The 27,121-nt window shown below is 41.9% G+C and overlaps 1 protein-coding gene across 4 annotated transcripts in view; it reads left to right on the top strand.

The window, feature by feature from the left end:
• Positions 1–26,901, top strand: part of LOC142965565 (F-actin-monooxygenase mical2b-like) — an 83,580-nt gene extending 56,679 nt beyond the window's left edge. The window contains exons 16-38 of one of the 4 annotated variants that reach the window (XM_076106554.1): positions 39–107; positions 211–339; positions 1,360–1,563; positions 1,662–1,919; positions 2,012–2,128; positions 3,634–4,110; positions 4,849–4,950; positions 5,124–5,216; positions 7,355–7,541; positions 7,714–7,787; positions 8,503–8,575; positions 13,447–13,608; positions 16,466–16,516; positions 18,079–18,200; positions 18,281–18,499; positions 18,716–18,891; positions 20,182–20,549; positions 21,097–21,164; positions 21,277–21,366; positions 22,513–22,606; positions 23,765–23,873; positions 24,464–24,537; positions 24,622–26,901. In XM_076106554.1, coding sequence (XP_075962669.1) covers positions 39–107; positions 211–339; positions 1,360–1,563; positions 1,662–1,919; positions 2,012–2,128; positions 3,634–4,110; positions 4,849–4,950; positions 5,124–5,216; positions 7,355–7,541; positions 7,714–7,787; positions 8,503–8,575; positions 13,447–13,608; positions 16,466–16,516; positions 18,079–18,200; positions 18,281–18,499; positions 18,716–18,891; positions 20,182–20,549; positions 21,097–21,164; positions 21,277–21,366; positions 22,513–22,606; positions 23,765–23,873; positions 24,464–24,537; positions 24,622–24,842 — 3,537 coding nt within the window. In that variant the 3' untranslated portion in view covers positions 24,843–26,901. Of the gene's footprint in view, positions 1–38; positions 108–210; positions 340–1,359; positions 1,564–1,661; positions 1,920–2,011; positions 2,129–3,633; positions 4,111–4,848; positions 5,217–7,255; positions 7,542–7,713; positions 7,788–8,502; positions 8,576–13,446; positions 13,609–16,465; positions 16,517–18,078; positions 18,201–18,280; positions 18,500–18,715; positions 18,892–20,181; positions 20,550–21,096; positions 21,165–21,276; positions 21,367–22,512; positions 22,607–23,764; positions 23,874–24,463; positions 24,538–24,621 lie in introns of those variants that run through there. The other 3 variants (XM_076106555.1, XR_012957706.1, XM_076106556.1) reach the window with 3 other exon arrangements.
• Positions 26,902–27,121: the final 220 nt, after the last annotated feature.

The following is a 27,121-nucleotide window of genomic DNA, read 5'->3' as shown; positions in this document are numbered from 1 at the left end:
TCGTCTCTGAGCTTTTACTGTGATGTCTGCTGTCACAGGACGACAACAAGCCGGAAGACGATTCTGTCAACAAGAGGCGGCGAAAGGGCAACCACTACCTCACAGAGGTGGGTTCAACAGGACGTACAACGTGTCCCGGTCGTTTACAAGTCACACTCAGCACGTGGCTCCAATTGATCACACTCTTCTCCTCTCTCTGTGATCCACCAGTTGTCTTGTCACAGTGCGCCCCCTGCTGGGGAGGACGGGGAGCTGCGGGACAACAAGGTGCGCTCCATGACAACTCAGCTGCTGGCCAAGTTTGAGGAGAACTCCTCGACTGCCAAGATACGTAGCAAGGTGTTTTTTTTTTTTTAATGACACCCATTCAACTTTCAGACACACAAGTGTCGGAGGGTGAGAGGAGCACATGACTTTTTTGTTTCAGCCCGAGTTGAAGAATTCACTCTCACTACAGACTAACTGGCTTTAGTATGGAAGCAGAGAAAGACCTAAATGCAACTGAATACTTTCTGTTGACATTTAAATCCAATTTATTTATCTTAATGTACGAGCTTTGAGTTCAGGAAGAAGTTTTCTTTCTTTATCTTTTTTTGGGCTACTGAAAATATTTCTTCCTCTTATATTTTAAGAACATGAATACATTTATTTTTATTCTATAGGGATGATGCAATTTAACATTTCAGACCACTATAAATTCAGACAGATGGTGAAATATGCGTTTAGTTCAGTGGCATTTAAATTTCAGCATTGAGTGTTCAGTAGTGGTTAAGTAGCACCATTAGATATAAGGTTTTTTATAACTTTCAATTAATTATGGCCAATTAGTTGCTTCCATACTTAAGTTCCAATATAGAGTAGATGTAGTAATAGAGCTGTACTGAAAGCACACTGTTTACAGGTGTGTGTCGCTATCGCTTTCTCTTGATTAAATATTTGAGAATCCAACAAAAGCAATAATGATAATAACTGGAGACCATGTTGAGATGGAATGAGGTGACTCCAAATCGGACCAGATGTATGAAATGGGGGACAAATGGCCCCTTCCCTATTCCTGGCGCCCTTGCTCGGACCACACCCATCTGCCAAAATTTGTATCTCGACTACTCACCTGTTAAGTTTATTTCACTATTTATATTAAGCATATTTGGCACAAAAAAAAATCTTCTGATATTATGGTGTTAGTATGTCAAGGTTAGTGCGCTGCTTTCACAGTAATGTAGCATTTACATCCCAATCACTGCCACTCCATCGACTGCTATTCTTTTGCCGACTTTGTTCAATACCTTCTTTTCCTTTCCTTGCATTTCCTTTCCTGTCCTTCCTTCCTTCCTTCCTTTCCCCTCCACCTTGCGTCAGTCTGACGAGGACCCATCCGATCCCTCCTCCGCTCCTCCTCGGTCTCCTTCCATCATGCTGCATCCCCTCTCAGAGGAGGAGGAGGAGGAGGATGAGGATGAGGAAGAAGACGAGGAGGAGCCTGAGGAGAGGGAAAACCCTCGCTTTGCAAAGCCCAAGAATGTCCCCCCTCCTCCTCTGCCTCCTCCTCGCCCCAAGTGGCAGGTATGCCCCCCCCCCCCCCCCCCATCAAGCCAGAAACCTTTTCTTCCACTTTTTCTTAAAGGATCCTTAAGCTCCTCGTCTCTACTTCCTGTTTCCAGCCCTCCGTCTACCTCCGCCTGCTGGGGAATCCCAGTGCCGTGGCTCAGCAAACCGCTTTGCCCTGCTCCCCCAAATCCTCTCACCCTCCGAGTCGCTCTCCTTCCCCCTCGTGGCCTAAGAGTCCATTGTGTCCCCCCCGCACACCGAGCCCTAACGTCACTGAACACTACTACCCAGAACGCACCTCTCCCGACCTGACAACCAGCCGTTTCTCTGCTCCGGACAGTGACTGTTCCTCTGAGAGCTCGATGCAGCAGGTGACCGGCGAGCCAGTTCTGTACAATATTCTTCATCAACTTTTCTGAAAAAGTAACCGCTCGATTTCTATCGCCACTCGCTGTCTGTGCAGAGCAAAGCCCAGAGACTCTCTACTGGAGAATACTCTGCAAGGAGTATAAGAGAGCGAGCGGTCCTCCTCTCCTCCATGTTTCCTGGATCCAGCAGACCTCCTCTCTCTAAATCGCAGGTCGTGTATTGCGCCGACCTCTTTGTGGTGCCGGACTAACGTCACAGTTGAGAGACTGTTGCATGTTCTAATGACAGAGTGCATCTTGTGACGCAATGCATGATGGTTCCATGTTTAACGCTGCAGCACAGTCAGTGTTCCGATTACAATTACTCCTCTGTTCAAAGTTTTCTTTGGTGGGACTGAGATTTTCAGATTGATTATAATAGTGTTGTTACAAAAATTAACACATTTTATGATCTTTATGATATCTTATTGATTTTGAGGAAGTTTTGAATGATGGTACTCGGGGATAACTTCAAAGGAGTTTTTGCTTCTTCTCCGTATGTGCAATTATAGTACATAATTATAAGTATGTATAATTATAGTATGATTATATATAGACTTTTTTTATTTCTTTTAATTTGTTGGTTTGTTAGGTTTAGGCATGAGGAATGAAATAACTAGGGTGAGGGTAGGAACATCAGGGTAAGCCAATCAGAGGCAGGTCATGCATTTGCCGTCCTAGAAAAATAAAAAAATATTGATCACAGTCTGTTGTAATCTCACACTTGTGGTGACTGTGGCTCAGTGGTAGAGCAGGGTCGTTCTTCAATCAGATGTTCGATCCCCGGCTTCACTAGTGCATGTCGATGCGCCCTTGGGCAAGACACGCCAAATTGCTCCCGTAGGCTGTGGCTGTGGTTTCTGAATGTTGTCAGTTCTGATGGGCAGGTGCCAGCTTGCATGGTAGTCCCCATCAGTGTATGATTGGGTGAATGATGACATGTGGTGTTAAAGCGCTTTGAGTGATCGGAAAACTAGAAAAGCACTATACAAGTACAGTCCATTTACTTTTACACTCGCACACTGCTCGCGAATGATTTATTTTTTACCAACATTTTCTATTTCTAGGGGCAAATGCGAGCGACATACTGGCACTTTAGAGCCCTGCTTTTTGAATTTTCTGAACCCTTAAAAAATATGTATACCCAAAATATAGTTTATGAAATTTAAAGATTTAAATCATTATGGCAATTATTTGCTTCTATATTGTAGAATCTCTGCATATATCTTATCATTCGCTGACTTTGCTGTTTGAGACTCGAGTCTGTTCAAGAACGTAAGTTAACACTAACCGTAATGTTCGTCCAATTTATCATCCGTAAATGTTGGTGGTGTATTAAACAACAAGCAACAGTTAAATGTTGGGAGAGGAAGCATCGTTGGGTTTTAATTAGAGTTCAACACGCAAGTACTTTATGAAAAAATGGATCTGCTTCATCGGGACCGTGTGTGTTTTTGTGTGGTTTAATCTTGAATGGTGCACAGAAATACGTGAAATCACTTTTTATTTTCAAACTGAACCTCTTTTGAAACAAAAACAAACTGATTCCAATGTCACTGACTTGTCTGTGTGAAATTCACTTCAGTTTTTTATTTGATGTGATCGAGTTATTTCCTCTTTAGTTTCATCCTTCTGTTCTACTCATTCTCAAATTTACTGTTTGACTCTTCTTCTGTAGGTGGAACTCTCTACCTCTTCACCTCTTTCCTTCTCCCCAACTCCTCCTCCTCCTGCCTCTGTATCTAAGAGCTCCATCGTCCATCCCGTAGTCCACCCTATCCCTGACCCCACTGCCCAGGCCGGTTTCTCCTCTGTCCCCCTGTACACTGCTGGACACAAGGAAAAGATACAGAAAGACTCCTCCTCATCTTACACCGACTCTGTTGTTGATTCCTCCACATGTAACAACAAAATATCCGCTGCTGTTTCTTCCACTTGCTTTGACAAGAGTCAGGAGATCTCCCCTCCCGTCTCTGATACCAACTGTGGAAATGAACACAGCAGGTCATCTCCCCATGCACTTACTGTACCGCACAAGGAAAGCTACGAGAGGATTCTTGAGAGTTCTTGGAATGTTCTGGAAAGTGAGCAGGACAGGGTCCACAAAACCGCTCGGGAAACATTTGAGAAATTAGCCGAAAACGATCACATGAAGGTAAAGGTTTTATTATTCATATCGTCCAGTACTGATAACTTGCAGATCTCCTAGAAAAGAGTCCTACTCTCAGAGTTTCCTACAAGTGGCGTTACTGAAGAATGGAAGTTACTTAACAAATAAGTCAACATTTGGGTTGAAATAGCAAAGCATGTGGCTTTACTTACATACGGAAGTTACATAACGACTCAAGGTTTAGGTTAAAATAACTACGAAAGTGGCAATGCTTAAGTAAGGAGGTCGCGTAGCAAATAACCCAACGTTTTTAGAAAAGTGGCGTTACTTAGGTACGGACGTTACGTGACAAATAAGAAAACATTGACTTCTGGTTTTACACAGCAAACTTCTCCCGGGTGAAAGTCTAGTGTTTTTAGACACACCCATCCACCGTGACCCCCTCCCTATGTGGACTTTGTTGCTTTTTGTACTACATCACCTGTCCAGTCTCACGATTACATGTATTACAAACAAATCGATTAGGTGGGTTGTATATGAATTAAAGTGCATAACTTTTAGTAGGAACAGACTGTAGAAACATGTACGAGAACAGTCTGTTTTGTATCTGTATCTTTTTTGTTTTCACGTATTTCTGATTTACAGCCTTAGGAAAGGATGGTGTTAGATCAAAAACAGTATATTTATAGGGGTACAGGAAGAACACAGGGGTTCCTAAACATTCTTGGCATTCTGTTTTCATACGACACATGTAAACTGATCTTCATTCTGGTGTTCATACAGTGCAATGGGAGCTGCGCTCTTGAGAACCCTAGAAGAATCACTCAAAAGTCAATTGTTCGCCCCGAGAGTTGTCCGTCTGGAGCTGCTAGTTACATTAAGGAGGTACTAGTCGATGCCTCAGTCTACATTCACTTCCATAAATTCAAAGTAGATTGTGCTTGTTCTGCATTTTCATCCGTCTTCTTTCTAACTTCTGTCTGTGGTTTCCAATTCCTTCTTTTTTTCCCCCTCCCTTCCGACCCTCTGCTCCTGTGTTTCCCCGGCGTAAATGTTAGCGTACAGTCGGAAAGGTATCAACCACCATAGATGCTAAAGCTCAGAAATTGGCCGTCCTGTATGAGACAGATCACAGGCCCAATGCCACACTGGTAAGATGCATGGGGACGTTGCAGAGACAAATCTAACGCAGAGTTCTTTGTTGTTGTTTTTTAAAATGGAAGTTCAGTAAAGTTTCGATGTTAAACTAGCAGTGTGATTTTCAAGTTTTTTCTTTTTTCTATCATGTAACTTTCAGTTTTGAAAAGTTGATTTAAGAAAAAGACTAACAATCTGTCTCTTCAGGCTCTAGTTCCCTGGCCTTGTAGGGCTCCTAAGGCTGAAAGGGTAAATGGGTGCTGTTTGCCTTCATGAGGGCAAAGCAGCAACCGTGTTTGCAGGAATGAGAACGCTTCAGTGGACTGGCTGTGTTTGCATATTGCCATTTTATGGACTTCTGCATGTGATTATAGCTAACTTTAAGTCTTGTGTAGCTAAAAGAGGTTAAATGGTGATGAAGAACTTGATGCCAACACGACAATAATGATGATAGCGTGTGGATTAAAGTCACATGATTTAAACTCAAGTCTAACTGGCTTGATCTTTGAAGAGGATCAGTTTACACTTGTTTGAATCTAGTGACATGAGACCTTCTGATGCTGATAACCTGATATTTATCTTATATGTTGACTTGAGACTTGCATCTTAAAGGAACAGTTCAATATTTTGGGAAATACATTTATTTGCTTTCTTGCCAAGAGTTAGTTAAAAGCTATGGCCAGCAAATGCTTAGCTTAGCTCAGTTTAGCATAAAGACTTGAATCATGGGGAAACCTAGAAACCCCTGGAAGAAGGCCGGGCTTTCAAGCAAATTTCCGTAGTCGCCAAACCATGAAATTACAACTTTTGGGTCCGTCAGGTGATGCCATTGACTTACATTGAGGAAAAGACGTCTGTAAATCAGCCGATAATTGTTTTACGGTAAATCAACTTCCCAACACCATAGTCTATATATAACAAGTAGACGTAGTAATGGTGACGTCACCCATTGGTTTGTGGACTGCAGTTATGAAGCCTCGAGTTCGGCAATTTCGCCGTCATTTTTGGAATACGGCCGTCGCCATGTTATGTTTTTTTTTGCAACCGATGAACGGAAGTGACCATATTTGGAATGTGGAGGAGTGACGTAGAGACGCCGTAATACAGCTCTGGTAGGTCAATCACAGGAAGCCCGCCCTAAAGCATACTCCGCTTTATGGTCTATTTGACTCCTAAATGGACCATAATTTACTAAATGAACATCATGCTGTATTGAAGATGACTTGAAACTAGAGATTTTGACCATAAACCCATGTTTACCTTGTTTACTGAAGGAATAAATCAAGAGAGAAGTAGTCATTTTCTCATAGACTTCTATACAGTCAGACTTCTTTTTGCAACCAGGAGTCGTCCCCTGCTGGTCAGTAGAGAGAATGCAAGTTTTACTCGGCAGAACCGGAGGTTGCCGCCTGACTAACACTTAAATAGTCTTTGGGAGACGGAGTTAAAGGAAAAGCTAGTGAGCTTGCCCAATGGATGTGGAAAATCTTTTATTTTTTTTTACCGTCAGTTGAACTTTCTCGCCACTGGATGGAATGATCGGGGCCCCGCCTCAAACGCTGTATCCAACTCTCTTTATACATCCATAAGGAAACGGCTAGCTTAGCTCTTTTTAAAAGAAAAAACAGTTGGGGTTATACAGCGGGTTATGTGTACTTCCTGGAGTCTCCGATGGTGACGTCAATACTAAAATTAAGCGTCAAATATACGAAAAGGGTATCAACGTTTCCCAAAATATCAAACTATTGCTTTAAGACTCGAGACTGACCTTGGCTTCGCGCTACGCCTAGACCGACACCAATCATTAATTACTTAAGTATCCCTGTAACTGTAACTGGGAAAAAATGTACATATTGTTTCATGGCAGAGCTGCTAGCCTGCAGTTATTGTCATAATTCAAGTTGGCAACACCAACTTTTCAGCTATTCATAGAAAAACTGAATCGAATCGATCATTCGCTCACATTTTCTACGATGGGTGCAACTTCTTTTAACAGTTTACCAAATCACCGCTGGACCATGTGACACATTTGTTTTGCATACTTTAATTGCAGGCATCTCTCCGAAATAATCAACAACCGTAAACAAAGAACAACAAAAAGCAGCATGTAACCATCTCTCCACCCTTGTCCTGGTCTTCTTCATCCTCTCAGTGTGTGGTACGTAAGGACTTCCCTCCCGGGCTCGGCGGAAGTGACATCTGCCACTTCTGCACCAAGCGGGTATATGTGATGGAGAGGCTGAGCGCCGAGGGCTACTTCTTCCACCGCGAGTGTTTCCGCTGTGAAGTCTGCAACAGCACTCTCCGTCTGGGAGGGCACATCTTCGACTCGCAGGAGGGTGAGTTGGACTCAATGGAACCGTCTATAGATATAGTTAAATCTCTCTGAAACACTAGAGACTTGACTTATTGTCCTTTTTAGGCCTGTTTAAGGCCTGCTGTTGGATGACTTCTTACTTTAAAATAAAAAGATAGATATCTGATTTCTTTTTTTTCTTTTTTCTTTTACAGCAAAGTTCTACTGCAAGATGCATTATACCCAGCGCCAGTCCAGCACTTGCATGGGAAAGTTCAGAAGGAGAATGGTAAGGAACACTGCTGTGGTCACATGCAAGAAGCAAAACAAAGCTACATTTTAAGAAAAGATTTGTTTTAATGTGTTTGCGTCCAGCCAAACATTTTTGCATCCAAAGAACGTGCCGTCGCTCCTTTACTCGCTTGCTGTCATTCAACCGCTACATAATTAGCTGGCGTGCTGCCACTCGGTTGCAGATTGCTCACCAAGTAATTACTAAAGGTGTGATATTTCTTGAGCTGCAAATGGGAGTGATCTGTACAGATGCTATTATCCATGACACAGAATCCAGAACAATAATATTTATTCTGTGCCCCACGGTTAAGAGGATACATAATTAATGCTGTATCGGTGGTCACATGGTGGTGCTATTGGTAACCTGTGTGAATGTGTCAGTTGGAAATGGGCGTGGCCAACAATTAAAGGTTTGTTTTGATCCATTCTTTGTGCTCATGAGTAGCCACGTAAAGGCACGAATTGTAACTTATGTGAATCTGTCAAGTAGATGCTAAATTGGCACCAAGTATTGTGTCTTAAATGATTATAGAATCAGTCATTTCATTTTTTAAAAATAAATGTCCATATCTGGACATGTCTTCCAAAGTTGTGTGCAATTCAGTGTTGCATTGTCAAGTTTAAGGGCAACTTCTGTATTTTTTTTTTACCTAGTGTATTCTATATATCTAATAGAATGGGTTTCTTCCTGCGTGTCTTGATCCTTTCAGGAAGACCAACGGCGCGTCACAACGGACAGCGGGGGCTTTTCGTCAACGGGCGGCATCCTGCTCCAACCCCCAGGTACCCTGGTTTCCTTGCTTAGCCGAGGCCTGAGCTGGCCGCGGCGGGCCAGCCAGGCTGTGTGTGTGTTGCCTCGACGGCTGTTGGGAAGCGTGTGTAATTCTCTGGCGGCCGCGGGGCACCACGTCAGGAGCCGCACACACGACTACGTGTTCCTGTATGAGCTGCTGAGCCTGGGCTGGCCTCTGCTGTGCATGATGCACGAGGTGCTGGGACAGATGTCCCAGGAGCCCCAGCTTGCCCGCAGGCAGCTTGTCGGCCACCGGTTCGCATAGAAAAGGGGGCTTATCAGGGCCAGTTGACCTGACTGGAACCCATGGATTTGAATCTGCTCTTGCACTGCCCAAAATAATTTTGAGACCAAATACTATCTGTATTTACTACATTCCAAGTGTCCTTGTTCATTTAAGTTTTTTGTGTTTTGAAGTCAAAAGTGTTTTATAAAGTAACTTAGCCATAAAAGTGCTTCACTCGATTAGCTTCTGCTGCTTGTATTCAGTGCCTGGTGTGAATTTTGCCTGCAGTTACAGTGGACAGCACAAGAAAAAGACTGTCATGTAGGTACTCTGGTTATATTGTGTGTTTAAATGTTAAATCGTACATGCTGGGTCGACTTCAGGGGTGTTGCATGTCTAAAACGCTGGTAACTAGCCCTTGTGGATGTTGACTCTCACGGTCTCCTGGTGCTGCACCCCTGCCGAATGCATCTCCGACTCTCAAGGGCTTGTTCCAGGCTGCTTGGATGATACGTATCAGACACAGTAAGTCTGCTCCAGTCGTTTGGGGGCAACCAATTGGATTGTCACAAAATGTTAAACCCCATTCTGCACTTCAGATTGAGCTTTGAAGTATCTGAGGACATTTAATCGGAGTGGAGTAACCCGGAACAAGCCCTCTGACTCTAACCTCGAAAACCATCTGGCCAGTGAGGTTTGGTTTCAGTGAGCTAGAATTATGTCGGAGTGATCCACATGGTTTTCGTTGACTTTGCCTACTGCACCTTAACTCTGCGCCACAGGGATGTGCAATGGAAATTCCAAAACAGTATTACTTTTTTTTTTTTTTTGTGTTAGGTAGTATTTCACTTTGCCATGTATTTTGTAAAAGGTATATGACTGATTTCACTTGCAATATTTAGGGCTCATTGTTTACGGTTTTCATTTTATAGGGAAAGAAAATCAGACAAATTATTTAGAATATTTAAAAATGTAATACACCAATAATACGAAAATCTAATCGTAACCGACCATAAAAAGTTGTTGCGTTTGCTTTTGAAATCAATTTGAAAGTCAGTTTAGACCAGTCTGTCTTTTTAATTAGATCTGGGTATTTTCTGAAAACAATTAGTACAAGCCAAAAACCATGAGCCTTATCTATAATCCTACTAGGCTGTCTCTTTTTTTCCTCAGTAATGAACATATTTGCTTGGTGAAAAAAAGCCACAAAAGACTGTACACTCCTGTGTGAAAATATTTAGCTTTGTTTTGTTTTTTTTATTCAAAGTTTTGCACTTCTTTTTTTGTGTCATTTTTGGATATTTTTTGTTCCTCCATATTCTATGTTGTTCATGACCCTGAATATGAATGAATTGTGCAGAATTAAGGGTGAATTCTTAAAATGCACTGTTGAAGTACTGACCTGTTTTTGGTCAGTTCTCATATTTCAATGTCTTCCTATAGTGTTTCCTTTTAATTCTTTGCACTCGGTGTCCCCCCCCCCCCCACATCTCCCTCATTTTCTTTTTCCAAATTCATTTTTCTCTGTTGTGTTCACTTAAGTTTGTTCAGTCAGTTTCAAGTTTCCAATGCTGCACCCTCTGATTGGCTGCTTCCTGCCAGTGCGGGAAGGTGATGATTGGCCGGCTTTGGTCATGAGATCTTGTCGTGTTGCTTTTGCATTGGCTGCCCCTGTAGCTCCGCCCCCTTTCACCTGACCCAGATTAACCCATCACAAACCAGCGTGTAGAGTATGGCATGCAGTTGTCAGTAAAGGTGTTATGTGTGGCATCGTGATATGTCAAACAGAATTCCAAATGAATTATTATACCGTGGTCAAATTCCAAAAAACAAATTGCATTACCTCCTGTTCATCTCTATCTAATGCCACTCATACCTTAAACTCTTTCTCTAAAATGAGACCATGTGCTCTTAAAGGACCAGTGTGTAGGATTAAGAACATAATCTAGTGTAATAACCACCTGAAATAGATAGTTAGCCCTTCATATCTACATAGGGAGCAGGTCCTCTTCCCGGAGTCTGCCATGTTGCCACCGCCATGTTTCTACAGTAGCCCAGAACGGACAAACCAAACATTTGCTCCAGAGAGGTCCTTTTTTACATTACCAGAGGGCCGCTGTAGTTCTCCGACACGCTTGGAATAGGAGCGGCATTTAGTGGGATGCAATCTGTTTAAAAATAATAATAATTTGTCCCCGATTTAAATCCTTTATTGTGACAAACTTTAGCTACCAGGTCTGATTTATAAATGGGCTTATGAACAGTTTTATGGCATTAAGGGCGCTAATCTTTCATGGCAAGCTGAAACGTTCAAACTTTGAGTGTAGAGGTCGTTGGAAGCTTGCGGTGTCGGTTGAGTCGATGCACACGTAGCACCTTTTTAGTCGGTTTCGTTTGCCGTTCCGTTAGTTTGGTGTCATATCGCCCGACCAAACCCCACTAACACTCATGTTGTGCTGTGTTCCTCCCTAACACCAAACCATCCATTTGAATGCCCCTGGATGTCTGCATTTGATTTCTTTGTGATGTATCATCAGCAGCATCCCCTCCTCTTGTCACACCGTTTTGACAGTAACAAACGTGTCCACGTTCGTCTGTGGTCTGTCTGTGGTTCCCTTTGTTTCAGAAGGAGGCCTCCCCCGCTCAGAGCCCCTCTCCAGATCCCTCTCCTGCACCTCCTAGACTTTTCTCAGGAGATCAGCACCCCCATAAATAGGTTTTTTTTTTTTTTTTGGCATACTGCCAGACAAATTTGGTTTGGCTGTACGTTTGCGTAGCAATGTTTCTGAAGTCTTGAAGCAGCCTGCAAGCCTTGTTATTCATTTTCCACATTGATAATTACTGTGAAATTGCTTAATTTATGATATTTATACACTGTAAATATATATATTCAGAAATAAATCCATTTTGATTACATAAATAATTTGCTTCGTGGTTTGTTGCCAATTAGCTGAATTTCAACAATTCCCAAGAAACCCAAGTTTGAGTTACGTGATCGGTCAATTTTTCTTTTAACCACAAAATTAACAACTTCATCAACAAGCAAATGCCTTTTCCCCCCCACCTGTTTTTAACTGCCGTAACATCACCCACATAAATCCCAATCACAGCTTTTAACGCGTGCTTTGTAATGTCTGACGAACAGCTCGACAGCCTCGTCGGTTTGCAGCGGATTCAGATACGTGGCAGCGGGGTTTATCAGAGGCCTTTAAAAAGCGTCCGCTGCCAAAATAAGTCAATTTAATGTAGTGTGAAAAAATAGACATTAGGCTATATGCAAAAAAAGCTTGGCCACAATCAAATACTGTTGAGTGAAGTTAAATTAAAGCGTATCAAACTAAATCCAACCTGAACAGAATTGAAGTGAATCACCTGTCTCATGGGTTCTGCTAGTGGGGTCTGCTCTATCCTTCACTCTGGGTTTTTACAGTATCTGTGCATCACCTGGTGAAAGTGTCATTCCGACGTTTAGCCAAACCCCAAAAAGCAAGATACTTCTCGGCCGATAGGCACACTTTGCCCAAACACTGTTGTGTCGGGGTCTTTTCATTTCTTTGCTGTGACCAAGTGGAATCACCTGTGGAAAAGATTCTGTACAATGTTGACTCCGTGACTCTGTGAGTACTGTTATGAACACGTCATGTAGTGTGTCAGCACGTTTTTACTGTATGAGTGGCTCTTTTGTACGGTATGTGTTCTACTTTCAGGTGCAGAAAACTCTATATATATATTTATGCATTATTTTCAATAATATAGAAAGTGAATTAGGTTGTGTTCACTGCCTTAATATTTGTATGGTACCTGGCATGCTGCACTGATTGTTCTAGATCAGAGGTTTTCAAAGTGGGAGGCGGGGTCTCCGAACGGTTTCAGTAGAGGCTCAGTGAAGGAGAAAAAAAATATTGCACTAGTTATTACAAGTTATCAAAAGAAGATCACATAAAAAAAAGCTTAAATGTGTGTGATTTGGTTAAAGAGATAGAATAGTTTTGGGGGAATTTTACAGTTTTTTTTTTTTCAGTTTTCCACAGTCGGAGACTAATAAATAAATAGAGATGCATCGATGCCGATATCGGCCCGATTCCGACTCAAATAGCTCGATTGGGTATCAGTTACTATGGGCTGATCAATACATTTACATCTATGTATTTGTTTGTTACATTTTGTTATACAAAGTTATGAAAGTGATGTTTAAGACAAGCCGGACGTTGCCTTACACGTGGAAGAATGATCCCAGTCACATCCACACAGTGAGGCATACAGTTTATTAATTATTAAACACGGATCAGTACTCGGTGCATCCCTAATAAATACCTTAAGACAGACTTTTATGTATTCGGTGTCATCTGAAGTTATATCGAACAGCAGTATTAGGCTATCTTGGCTCAATTGTTGAGTGTCATTGGGATCAAATGACATAAACATGATCCCAAAAACATCTAAGGCGGGGCCAAGCTTTGTCTGAGGGACTTTGAAACCTCCTTGTTTTAGATAATCTAGATCTCAAGAGGTTCGGTATCAGCTAACCAGGCAGCTACGTGCCAGTAAATGTTTACCGGGACTTGTGTGTTTGTGAGCGTTAATTCCAAACCAGCTCAAAGTTAATGCCCGCATGCTGTTTTTTTTTATTTGCAGGCGCGACGTCCAGCTCTCATTCGGAGCAGCTCGACAAAGGTCAGAGCAGAGTTCCCGAAGACGTGGAGATGGCTGTGGAAGCACTGGATACTGCCTTTATAGTGACCCCCACAACACAGGATCCTGCAGGGGTCAAGGGCCAGAGCCAGGACGGTACCAAAGGTCAGCACCGTTACTGTATGTAGTCTTAACATTCGAGATCCCGGATACACGCAGCGCTGTAAGAGGTATTCTTAATAAATCTTCTTGTACACGAGAGCCCCCTTTAAAGGGGGCTAGAGGGGGGCGGGGGGGTGGTGTACATGTGTACAATTCACTTTTGCGAAAGGAATAAAATAATAAAATAATAAAAAAATAATACCTGTGTAACAAAGAGATTCTGGGCGAAACAACCATGGGAGCCATTTTACACACTGCAAAACACAATTATACATGAACTAAGATCATATCTGGAAGATATGCCACAATTTTGGCCAAAAATCGACGAACTGTGCTCTTTGTATGATCTCTCATCACGAAGCACGGATCGCACATGGCGGATGAGCACATCTAGCAGGCTCGTGATTCGACCCGGAAACGAGCAGCGGCGTCGAAATTACTCTCTTTCAAACCGTTCAAAAGTTATGGGTATACATGCCAACATCAGCCACTGGTCACGAGAAAATAAATTGGGTAAAAAAACTTACGTTTTGACGGTTTTGGCGATGTAAAATGGATTTCGACGCTCATGTGTCCTCCATCCTGTGTTGCATGACTGTGACTGGTATCAATGCGCGGGCGGAATGAATGGCAAAATGGCAGCCGATTCTGTGAGGTGGACCAATCCATGTAGAGAGGGGGGGTTTGCCCTGCATTTTGCGATTTTTAGTCAGTAAAGAGAAACGGAGATTCTCAAACACCCCCGCATGGCTCCCGTTGGACTATCCCACATCTAAAATGGTCTCACACTTGTAAATCGTCCGATCACAGGCCTTACCAGTGTCACATAGACACACATTATGAGCCAGTTATTGTTATGAATGACAGATATGACACATCATAACTGCTCAAAATTATTCAAAATGGTATCAAACTGATTTATTAGGATTATTGAACACTCAGTGATAAGAAAAGTGAATATATAGTTAATATTTAGTTATATAGTATATACAATTAGAATACGGCAATGCAACTGCTGCTTCCAAAAATGAGAATTTTGCATGCCTTTGCTTGGTTTATGATGGCCTGCTTTACTCAATCAAAGTCAAATCAGTTTAGAGACTGTAAAACCTGTTGTGCTATGACTTTGGCTATGCCATTAACATTTTTAGGCCTTATTTCAAGTAATATTTTAGACACAAGTGCTTTTTTTCAGGCGAAACTGCAACTTTTTCAATTTGAGCTGTGCCATATGTGAAAATATGTTATTAACCAGTAACATATACATAATATTTACACATATCAGCACATCTTCCAAGTGTTACCTGTATTATACAATCAAAAAATTATTAAAATAGACCTTGTAGTTGCAGAAATACACTCTCTTTATTATGGGTATGCAATTTTCGACCAGAGGCCTAAAAATAGGGCCAGTGTTAAAGAGGTTTTAAACATGGTTGAACTTTAAGTGGGTGTGAGATCAGGGTGCGGCTGACATACCGTTGGTTTTCTCCCACACTTAGCTGAATGTTTGTTATTTAAACCTAGTATTAAAAGCTAACACTGCTAACACTATTATATAAAATAAGCTCTGCGTTTTCACTCGCTGGTGTATATTTATATAATCTTGAGTCTCGTCTGCTTTTAGAGCTTATAGAGAAGAAGACTGACAATCCTAATCGTAGTACTCGATAGATTTATGTATTGATAGATTCAGAGTCATTCGATTTATGTCCTCTGTGTGTTCACCCAGACATCTTTCCTACCGTAATTACCAGTGATTATATGTACCGTAATGGCTATTGTTGATTAATAAAAATAATAAGAAGAACAAGAAATACAGAGCTGTGGGAGGGGGAAAATATTCAGAGAACAAACTGAGAATTTACAAGAAAAGACTTGGATAATCTGTGAGATTAAAGTGTTACATTTACAGAAGGAAAAGAAGAAAACAATTCTCTGTGATTATTAAAACATAAATTTGCGAGAAAGAAACAAAAAATTGTTTTCCTTGTTCACTTCGCTTCACTTTTCAAGGTTCGATCAACTCATCTCATCACACCGTCTGAGTGTGTGATGCATATTTTATGAACATAATGCTGACATTGTTATGCATTGTAATGCATTGTACTTTATCTTCATATTGACCTGTTACCACAGCGTTTAACGGTGGTATCTGTGGTGTGGTGAGGTTGATCTAACCTTACAAAGTGGAGGTTTTTCTTGTACTTTTTTATACATTTTAAATACAACTTTAATCACGTAACTTTTGCTTTTTTTTCTCTGAGTATAACCCCTTCACCAGATCCACAATTTATTTTTCTTTCTCCTTTTTATTTAATGGCCCTAATACTCGTCATAGTATATATATATTACTATACTGAGTGAGTGAGTGACAGCAGACTACCAGCTTTAGTCAAGGAAACAGACCTTTTAGTTGTAAAATATATCTAGTTGCACACGTATTCAGAAGATGTTAAAACACAAGGTATGAATCAGCCAGGTGTTTTTATCTTTTTCATGAGCTGTTCATTCATTTACATTTTGGCATGTTCATATCTCAACAACTATTGGAGGGACACCACTCACCTACCGCATACAATTTACTGATGTTATACTTCTTGACACCTACACCCTCAAATTTGCTGGCCAGACCCTTTTTTTTCGACATTGATATCTCCACAGTGGCTGAATGGATTTTTACCATATAAAATCTTCCTTTGTCGGTTTGCAATTAGTACTGCGAAGATCGCCCCTCACCAACCTCTTATGACGAGGACCCTGGGGAACACGGGGATGACCCCGGACTGGGACTTTGCGCTTTTATCATGTAACACGAGACGCTTTCTTTTGTTTTGACCTCTTATGTCTGCCTCTGCAGATCACTGTAACACTAAACAGAATAATCGATGGAGACGGAAGATCAGAGCAAGTGAGTACCTCCGATTGTTATTTCATCCGTCTGGGCTTTGCTCCTCCCATTTTTCATTTAACTTCACTGTTTTTTCACTGTGTCTTTGTTGAGGTTTGATTGAGAACTGAAGTCCTGGTCTGTCTCTGTTATTCTTTCTGTAATTTGGTGTTTTGCGATAATAGTTGGGATTTCTTGTCATTTTTGATCAAATCTTTTTTGTATTTATTCATGAGGCTAGAGTATATGAACACTGTTGTAATGCAGCACGTACAACGCTAGAGGCCAGTGTTGTCCTTACAGCAGTCATTGCCAAAAGTTCTGTTTTTCTTCTTTTTCATCAGGCTTGTTCATCATTTGCTCTATAAAATGATTTAAGTCTATAAAATGATTTAAGTTATAACAGAAATGTGTTTAAATATAATTTTTCATTTATATAACTGCATGTACAATATTTTAACACTTGAATAAACAATAATCAAATGCAGAGACAGTTATTTACCAATATGTTAGGGAGTAGTTACAGTTATACAGTCTTACATTTACAACCGGCCCTTTGAGGGCGACCATGACACTGATGTGGCCTGGAGTGAAAATGAGTTTGACACCCCTGCTCTATAGCCTCATCCCCCCCCCCCCACCCCCCAAAAAAAGAATGTTGCAGCTCTATCGGATCACTTGTTCTGTCTAGTACCACAACATCACCACTGTGATGTACGGTCAATGCTTCACAGTGGTTGTAGTTTATTGGATACACTGCGACTTTATACAAATCTGAAGTTTTAAAGGCAGGGTTGGTAATCTTCTTCAAAAACATTTTTTGATACTTTTGTTGCAATTCTGATTACATCCTGACAGAAACCAAATCAAATGCTCTGCCAAAAAACAAGAAGAAAAGAAATCAGGTGGCTGTAGCAGGACAGTGATGAGATCGTTCTAACTGCGCGTCCACCTGCATGTAATCGGCCCGTGCACTCATCGCAGTCTCCCACAGGCTGCTAGCTCGACAGCTGCAGGCGTTAACTGCAGCCATGTTGTTCGTTTACGTTCGTAATGATAATTTTGGGTGGAGTGGCTCAGGAAGGAGGCCTGAAGGGACTGTCGGTGTTGACTTGGCGACTTTCTTGCTAAATTTTGCCACTTTTGGAGCTAGCGCTGCTAGCAAAGAGTTACCACCACTCGGCTGGGTATTAAGGTTGGATCATTTTATAAACTCTTGCTGGTTTCTCAAGATTACTGACCCTGCCTTTAATACGACTTTTCTGTTTCACATTTATTTTACCCGTTAATTGTGTTCTATGAAGAATCTATTACTACATGTGTAACCTACGCTGGTGTTACCGTATAATAGGTCCTTTTTTTCAACGCAGAAATTTGACGTCATCGTTTATTGTTATTATTTACATCTGGCTAAATGACACAAAAATCTCCAAAGCAAAAATGTGTAGTATTTATTATTCGGCTGACATGTTTGTTGAAAGCGACGTGCAATGAGCATCTTCAACCCCGTTGGGACGACGGCAAGATAAATGTCCAACCATCTCAAAACAACGAAGCAAGTTATTTTCTTTCCCCTCGCACAGCACTCCCTCTGATCTTCATCAAGCACTTCCAGAGAAGCTGGCCTCAGGACAAGGAGGGACCGGAGACCGTCCCCGAAGCGGACTCCGACTTCGAGGAGGTCACTTCAATAGAGAAACAAACTGTATGTATTTTTTTTTAAATAACCCTGTGTGGGCAAATTTGCTTTTTTTTGTGCGCTGACAAGATTCCCCGTTCTCTCAGTACTCCGAGGTCAGTTCAGTGACATCTGCAGATACCCAGAATCCCTCAGAGGGAAGTGAGAAGAGTGAAGAGCACTCTGCGAAGACGGCCTGCAACTCGTCCAGCCCAAAGAAGCGCTTGACGCTATCTCCCTCTGAGAAAGAGAAGCTCCTGAGCTGGGACATGCTGGTCACACCGGAGGAAGCGCCGATTAACACCCAAAACGAACAAAAAATTCAGGTGGAGTTATGGAGTCATTATTAAGGAAGCAATATTGGTGGTTCTAGAGAAGAATAAGCCTGCTCATGAATTTATTTCCTCTGCTTTTTTTATTGTTATCTCTCGCTAGTCCTTCCGGTATTATGCAGCGGTCCACAGACGGGCGATGTGAGGACAGATAAGAGGAGCTAATTCCACATTTTTTTCCCTCTGTCCTCTTGATGTTTTTTTTATCAGGTACAAGCAGAGGCAGCAGTAGATAAGCTTCAGACGGACTCGGGCCAGAGCGGGGAACCGTCCCAGAGCCAAACCTCCGCTTCGTCCCCCTCAGCCCTCCAGCTCATAGCGGACGCCTTCAGGAGGACGTTTAGTGTGACCAATCTCTCCAGCAGGTCCAACGCTGCAGTCCCAATGTCAGTACATGACACTTTGCTCACAGTCTATTTTCAAGCGGGGCATTAAGCTTTTCAAACTCCCCGGCGACTTCGTCAAGGTTTTAAAGCTAGAGTGAAGCTACCGGTATCATATGAAACTAGGTAAGCCTAAGGCAGTCCTTCCCAGAGGACGGGTCGGGCAAGTATTTAATGTGCGAGTATGTTTTAGATAACATGTATAAAACGAAATTGTGATTTATCAGACGTATATCTCTTGGAAATGGCTGGTTCACCTATCCAAGATAATGTAAGTTGATGCGGAAGTGGTATTAATCATTTTTGAACGTTCATTTACGCACAAATTTGCTCTTCTCATAATTCAAAAGGCCTATTGTGTAATGTTTTATCATTTAAAAAAAGTGAGCTCCCAGAAAACACTGGCCCAAGTTGTCCGTTGGTACCAACGACGTCACGCTAGCTTGTCGGTGAAATAGGGCTTCGGAGCGTGGCAACATTTTTGGTTCGGGAGAAAACTGGAATAGCCACGTTCACAGGGGTCCCTTGACCTCCCACCTCAAGAAATGTCAATGAAAATGGGTTCTATGGGTCCACACAAGTCTCCTCTTTACAGACATCCCCAGATAATTATGATAATTCCATGCAGTTTTTGGGGGCATTTTTGTTATTTTTGCCTATTCTGAAAAATGGTAAATTTGAATATTTCTGCATACTGGGGTCCCTGAATAGTCTTGGAATTGAATTATTGGGTTGGAATGGAAAGCTGAGACTCTTGTGGATCTAATTAGCCCAATTGTATGTGTGATGATGTTAGTCCCCATAGTAGCCAGTGACTTCACTGTTGAAAATGACTTGTTGTGACCTCTAGGATAATCACAGCCTGATGAATCTTTACAACTTAGAGACCTAGAGCATTTAGAGAACGTATGGCCTTCCTAGGATTATTGCTGATAAGGGGGTGTCCGAGCAGTTCCCAGAACAGAAGTGCTCGCCATCCAATCGCCGAAAAAATGCTATTCTTGCATAAATGTTAAAATATCTTTAACAGCATGGATTTTTTTCAAATGATGTTCTTCAAAGTCTTGGAGTCTATGTGGTGTTTTGGATGGGGTTTTTATCATTTGTCATTTGAGTGGTAAAAAATGGTTAAATCTAACACCAAATATGTGAAAAAAATAGTTTCAACCCCAAAATAATGTCCGGAAAAACTTATGAGAAATAATAGAGCATTGGAATGGCCAACATATACTTCCATCAACATTCCTGAATGCAGTTCAAATTTAATGTACATTATGATTTTGTGGTTACCAGAAGGGCCAAACGTGACGGCCCCCAGAGACAGAGGCCCATGTCAGAGGGAGCGTTGAACTTCAGCGCCGCGGGTCCAGAGCCACCCGGAGATGAGAGGGCCGGCAAGTACGAAGCCCGCTGGACGTCTGTAGGGGCCAATGCGTGGGGGGCCGAGCAGGACCTGCCCTCTCTGTTGCAGCAGGTGTCCCTGAAGGGCCGCAGAGACTCCGGAGGGAGGTTCTCTGACGACATGGCCTCGCTTCGCGGCAGGAGGGTCAACCTGTTCTCGTCCCTGAGACTGAGGAAGAGGAAGGAGTCGGAGGGTGAGGGGCGGGACCAGGAGGCGCAAAAGGATATCAGGGCGATACTCGCCAACCTCCGAAACAAAGGTGAGCACAGCGATTCCCCAGAAGTCGTTGCACGTGATCTTTTAAACCCGAATGAGGAGATTTGTTTTGGCCCCTTGGGGGCGGTGCAACAAGCACAACATCGACATATAAACGCATAATAAATGTATTGTTATTGAACGTGGTAGCGGGCAACGTAAGCATTTATTTGGAGACAAGTATCAGGTGACCTGGGGAATATAAATGTTAAGGACAACTTTTACCCTATTTTCCCATTTCTTTGTGTCGGAGTGACAAAAGCGGACAACAATTCTATATCCAGTACTGAGAGAGAAGCCGATGTGGAAGTGTCTTAAAACTTGCATTCTCTCTACTGACCATGAGGGGGCGACGCCTCCAGTTACAAAAAGAAGTCTGATTGTATAGAAGTCTATGAGAAAATGACCATACTTCTCACTTGATGTTTCCAATTGTCATGGATAGATTCATACTAAGAAATTGTCGTATTGTTATTTTTTATTTGTACAAACTCAAAATGTTCCTAGACTATTCTCACTTTTTTCTATATATTTTTTCTGTTTATATCTAGCCTCCAGACAACAGAATCTTGAAGAGCCCACCTCTAGTGATGATGAAAACCCGGCATCCAATCAGAAGGTTTGTAAAAGCCGCGTCTTTGTACTGAATGACAGCACAGCGCTGGGGGATCTCACTGTATTTGCATGTGTGGGTACATTTTCTGAAATGTTCTATGTACTTCCTGTCCCAGCTGTGTCCAGAAAGACAGAGGAGGAAGCAGGAGAAGACGGTGGCCCAGCAGGCTAAAAGAGAACAGCTGAAGAGGCTCCACAGAGCTCAGGTACTGCTCTCTCTCTCTGGCCTTTTGAGATTCACTCGTTTGTAACGGAATGGTTCATAACTAGAGAGCCGTCCGTGGTCTCCGAACACTGCAAGCTTTTATGCACATACACACTACATTCAGGAACATTTCCGCCAAGCGCCTTTTCCCCGCATGCCATTGAAATGCCTTAACAGATGGGGAAAGGGGAAAGTCCAGCAGGTGGCGGTAAAGAAACACTTTTGTGGATGCCAGAAAACTCAAGAAGGAAGGAAAAGGGGGCTACGTGCGACAGTAGAGCGCGCCCTTCAACAATATGTGATTCAGACTCCCTGAACACGAATATTTCCCAAAATGTCAAACTATCCCTTGAACTCTGTCATGCAGATAGTTTGGTGTTTTGTCCAGGTTTTGAGGTATTTTTCTGAGTTTTTTTTCAATGTTTATTCAGGAAGTAACAGACTTCTTCGCGTGTTGCACTTTAATGTAATAGATATGTAAAGCTTGAACATCAACAATGTAGGCTATTTTGGAAACTGTTAAGTCTTTACTTGTGTGAACAGATAAACTTTTACAAGAAACGAGAAGTATACTGTTGCCATGGATACAGTAAGTTAGACTGTGGGCAGCAAATTGAGCCTTGTTTTTTTATTTTCCAAAACACACACACACACACACTCACACACACAAAAACCCACTTATGTTGATGTTTAATCTTGTATCCATGGCATTAAATCAGGTAGTGCCATCACTGAAGTGTATTTGCTAAGTTTATCAAGTGCGAGACACAAATTAGAGATCCTGGTCACACAAATCTGACGCATTAAAAATCGGAAGAATTCAATTGAGCCTGTGGCCCGTTTTTGCAGTTCCTATTTTTTACTTGAACATCGAACGTACAGAAAAATAAGCTGTTTTTATTTATTTCATTTTTTTTTTTGTTTGATTCATCAATTAATAAGGAAATAAATGATTTATTTTATTTCATTTTCCAATTTTGAATAGAACAAATGATAGAAAATGAATTTTAAAAAACAACACATCAACATCTCTTTCCAGCACTGATGTCGTGGTCACCCTAAATCATGAAAACTAGTGTGTTCTCTGGACAAATAAACAATTTCTTTGATCATGTGTGTCGATTTATTTCTTTTTTGCTTTGCTAAGGCCATCCAGAGACAACTGGAGGAGGTCGCAGAGAAACAAAGAGATCTGGAGGAGAGAGGAGTGGCCATAGAGAAGATCATAAGAGGAGAAACTGGTACTGAACAAGGCGTCACAACGCTGCTTTTATGATTTTATGGTGGCTCAATGCAATTCCACTGTGAAAGCTTTCTTCTTCTTCTTCTTCTTCTTCTTCTTCTTCTTCTTCTTCTTCTTCTTCTTCTTCTTCTTCTTCTTCTTCTTCTTCTTCTTCTTCTTCTTCTTCCTTCTTCTTCTTCTTCTTCTTCTTCTTCTTCTTTCTTCTTCTTCTTCTTCTTCTTCTTCTTCTTCTTCTTCTTCTTCTTCTTCTTCTTCTTCTTCTTCTTCTTCTTCTTCTTCTTCTTCTTCTTCTTCTTCTTCTTCTTCTTCTTCTTCTTCTTCTTCTTCTTCTTCTTTCTTCTTCTTCTTCTTCTTCTTCTTCTTCCTCTTCTTCTCTTCTTCTTTCTTCTTCTTCTTCTCTTCTTCTTCTTCTCTTCTTCTTCTTCTTCTTCTTCTTCTTCTTCTTCTTCTTCTTCTTCTTCTTCTTCTTCTTCTTCTTCTTCTTCTTCTTCTTCCTTCTTCTTCTTCTTCTTCTTCTTCTTCTTCTTCTTCTTCTTCTTCTTTCTTCTTCTTCTTCTTCTTCTTCTTCTTCTTTCTTCTTCTTCTTCTTCTTCTTCTTCTTCTTCTTCTTCTTCTTCTTCTTCTTCTTCTTCTTCTTCTTCTTCTTCTTCTTCTTCTCTTCTTCTTCTTCTTCTTCTTCTTCTTCTTCTTCTTCTTCTTCTTCTTCTTCTTCTTCTTCTTCTTCTTCTTCTTCTTCTTCTTCTTCTTCTTCTTCTTCTTCTTCTTCTTCTTCTTCTTCTTCTCTTCTTCTTCTTCTTCTTCTTCTTCTTCTTCTTCTTCTTCTTCTTCTTCTTCTTCTCTTCTTCTTCTTCTCTTCTTCTTACTACTGTTCAGACCAAAAAAGCATTGCCTTGTAAGCCCCACTTACATGGCCGTACTCTCAATAGACAGTGGGACTTCATTGTTGCTCCAGCTGTTTACAGTGCTGGGCTTTGTTTGTGTGCTAGTGAATGGCGAGGTCCTGTCAGTTTGACACAAAGCAGATGTGTGTTTGATTCCAGTATGATTTCTATTTTTTTCTCATAATGGCTTTATGTAATTGATGTGAAAATTCCTGCCGCTGTCCTTCCCTTCTAACCCTGCTACATCCCCCCCCCCCCCCCCTTCTCTCTCCCAGAATCATCTCAAACGGACGACAGTGACGAGGCCCAGCTCTATCAGTCCTGGTTCAGACTCGTCCTGGAGAAGAACAGACTGGCGCGCTACGAGTCTGAGCTCATGATCTTGTAAGCGACGGCATCGGGTCACACGGGGATCAGAGAGAGAAAGGGAAAACACAAATCGTGTTAACTAGCGCAGCTGAGTGGTCGACCTGTGTTGCGTTGCCGCTAGCAGCTTTCTTGAGAACCGCTCACGCAAACGACTTCGCGCTCAACACTGCGCCTCCTCAGCAATTCACCTGCCATTACATAGTTGTGTCATGCACCTCTGGTTCAGGAAAAAACACCAAGGGCCCTCCAACTACAAGGGCCCCAAACAGCTATAGATGCATGATGTTGTTTAGATATGTAAATATAATATTGATTTATGTTACCGTGTGTTTGGTTGGTAAGTGAACTGCAGTGACGACATACTGGCTGCAGAGCCCTGAAGCCCTGCCTCCTGCTGCTGCATGTTATTCAAATTGAATATCGCGTTTCTAAAGATTTTTTATTGTAAAAGCGGTCGTATGGGTCTCCAGCAATAGTGTGAAGTCAATCAAATGAGCGGTTCCCAAGATATGCGAAGGACACACAGACGGAGCGTTATAGTTAAATGTTGTTGCCGTTCCTATTCTCACAACTCGGGGTCACCTGATATTTCTCCCCTCTCTCAGTGCCCAGGAGCTTGAACTGGAGGACACACAGAGCCGACTGCAGCGAGATCTACGACACAGGATGGCAACAGAAGGTGAGGGTCACAACAGACACAAACACCCGAAAGGTCGGACTTCAAATGGAACCTGAACTCCTTTCTCTTCCGCCTCCCTTCCAGACACAAAGAAGAGCGCCTTCGAGCTGCAGGAGGAGCAGGTGATCCTGTCGGAGATCATGAGGACGGTGGAGAGACGCGACGCGCTGGTGTCCGTGCTGGAGGTGCAGAGGCTGAAGGAGAGGGCCGAGGACCGGGACCTGGAGAGCCTCGTGCTGTCCAGGGGCTACGAGTTCCACTGGGCCCCGGCGGATGACGACTGGGGGCGGGAAAAGTCGGAGTGAAGGTTGAACAGGGTAGAAAAGGTAAAGGGGTAGAAAAGTAGCACAAGGCTCTACGTAACGCTATTTTTTACAGAAACAGTGGAATCAAACCATACTGGCTAGATCTAGATAATGGGGCGAGGATCGAAATGTCATGGAAGTCTAGGGGTTTGTTCACCCTGAAGAGGACAGCAGGGCTTTGATCTAGTCTCACTTTGTGCCGTTATGCTGAGCTCAGAGACAAATGGAAGGAAGAATGGAAAAGGAGCGGCTAATGACATCTCTGCCATTAAGGTCATTTGACCTCTGTGCTCAGAAGTGCTTCTGATGATGTGATTACCTTGTAACGTTTTCTGCCTCGTAAACCAAACTGACTGCCTGTGTGGTTGCCCGCCTTAAGAGTGGAACGCCGTATAGCCTCACTGGATAGCACGTGGAACGACTCAACACTTTCCCTGAAGTTTGCACAACGTGGTTTGTTTGAAACTTATGTCATAAAATACAGAATTTTTTGGTGTGTGTGTGTGTGTGTGTGTGTGTGTGTGTGTGTGTGTGTGTGTGTGTGTGTGTGTGTGTGTGTGTGTGTGTGTGTGTGTGTGTGTGTGTGTGTGTGTGTGTGTGTGTGTGTGTGTGTGTGTGTGTGTGATGTTATTTTTTCCACTTTGTGCTGGAAAACTTTCAAATGAAATGCAATAGTATTTACACCCAGATACCATTGAACACAGGAGAATCCTAACTGCCACGCATTTGCGGCCAGCTGGTAGGATGTACATCTGCTACGTGGCTGGAAATGTCACTTTTTTTTCACTCCATTGTGACACAAGTTGTCACATAATTCAAAACTGAATCACGGAGCACAAAACTGCAATTGCACATGTTCAAACGTTCACGCATGTTGCACATCTGGTGATGTCACAGCCCTTTCTTTCGTAGAGGGCTGAAGGAGTGAGTCCCAGAATCTGGAAATGAGTCAGCATTTTTTCACTTGTGGTTCCTTTTGTCTTTAAGTCAAAGTTTGTTTGTTTTTTAATGTTTTTGGTTAGATGGCTGAAATAAGGTGTGTTGGACACAAGCTGAAGAGATTTAAAAGTTTTGTTCTACAATATTCAACACGTCAGTAAATACTCTTGAGAATTTTGATGCTTTTAAGTGTCTAGAAAAAAGGCTAAATGAGACTACAAAAACGTCATCACGGCGAACACATCCGCATTTAGCTTTGTGGTGGTGACGTGTAGTCACATGACCGGGGTGTAGTTCGTTTATAGACCAATGTTAGCTTTTTTGCCACTGCCGATTGCGTTCTCGCTTCAAAAATCATAAAAGATCCTGTTGGCTTTTTTGTGAAGGGATCCAGTGCGGTTTTTAACCAGGAAGTTAGCATCGCACTGGTTCTCTCGGCATAAAGCAGTCGCATGAGCCTGAGTATTCGCAACTAGCTAGGCTGTAAAGGCAGATTAGTCTGTGTGATGGCGTTCTGTAGTTCTATTTAGTCACTTTTTAGCGATGCGTTAAACACTTTAAAATTCACAAAAGGGTATCAACTGATGTATTTGATACCGTAGAAAATAACTGTTAAAATCTATTAAGCTTATGTTACCTCATTTTCTGGCATCTAACCAAAAACCCATTAAAAAAAAAAAAAAAAACACTGACTTTGAGACGAGGTAACTGAAGTGCAAAAATGCTGACTTGTCAAGGCAAACCACTTTGGGGCGTGGCCAGAGATGTGACATATGCCAGGAAGTGTTGATGCGTCTCATTATTCTGTGACTATCTACTGTCAGTTAAACTGTGCATGTTAGTTTTTTTTTTGTGCTGGTTTTAACCCTAGTGTATGGGCTGTGAGTCAAAATGAATGTGTTTACATGGATTTCAACCCCAGGACAAGGATCCACACTTCTCATTTGGTCCCTGGGCCTTAAACGTTAAGTTTGTTTATGTTGTAAATGAAAACTGAATTCAGAATAAGTTATGTTTTCATGATGGAAAAAACTGTATGTTTGTATACATTTCAGTTGTATGCTGCTTTAAGTATTTTAAATGGAGAAAATCTTAAATAAAAATAAATTCAAAACTTTGAGTGCTGCTGTAATGGCTACCTATTTTTCTATTGAGTGAGGTTGAGGTTATAACTCTTTACTTTCTGTAACACAAGCACCCAAGGTGTTATAATATGTCAGGAAGGACAATTAATTTAATTATAAATCATTTTAACTATCAAGTAAGAAGAGCAGAGTTTTAATAAAAATCAATTTAAAATGTAGGACTAGTGATAATTATAGGCTAGATACAGTATAACA

The sequence above is a fragment of the Anarhichas minor genome, unplaced genomic scaffold, assembly GCF_050575085.1.
Source record: "Anarhichas minor isolate MPS153535 unplaced genomic scaffold, ASM5057508v1 ptg000034l, whole genome shotgun sequence".
Taxonomy (NCBI): domain Eukaryota; kingdom Metazoa; phylum Chordata; class Actinopteri; order Perciformes; family Anarhichadidae; genus Anarhichas; species Anarhichas minor.
This window is presented reverse-complemented; position numbering and strand designations above follow the sequence as displayed.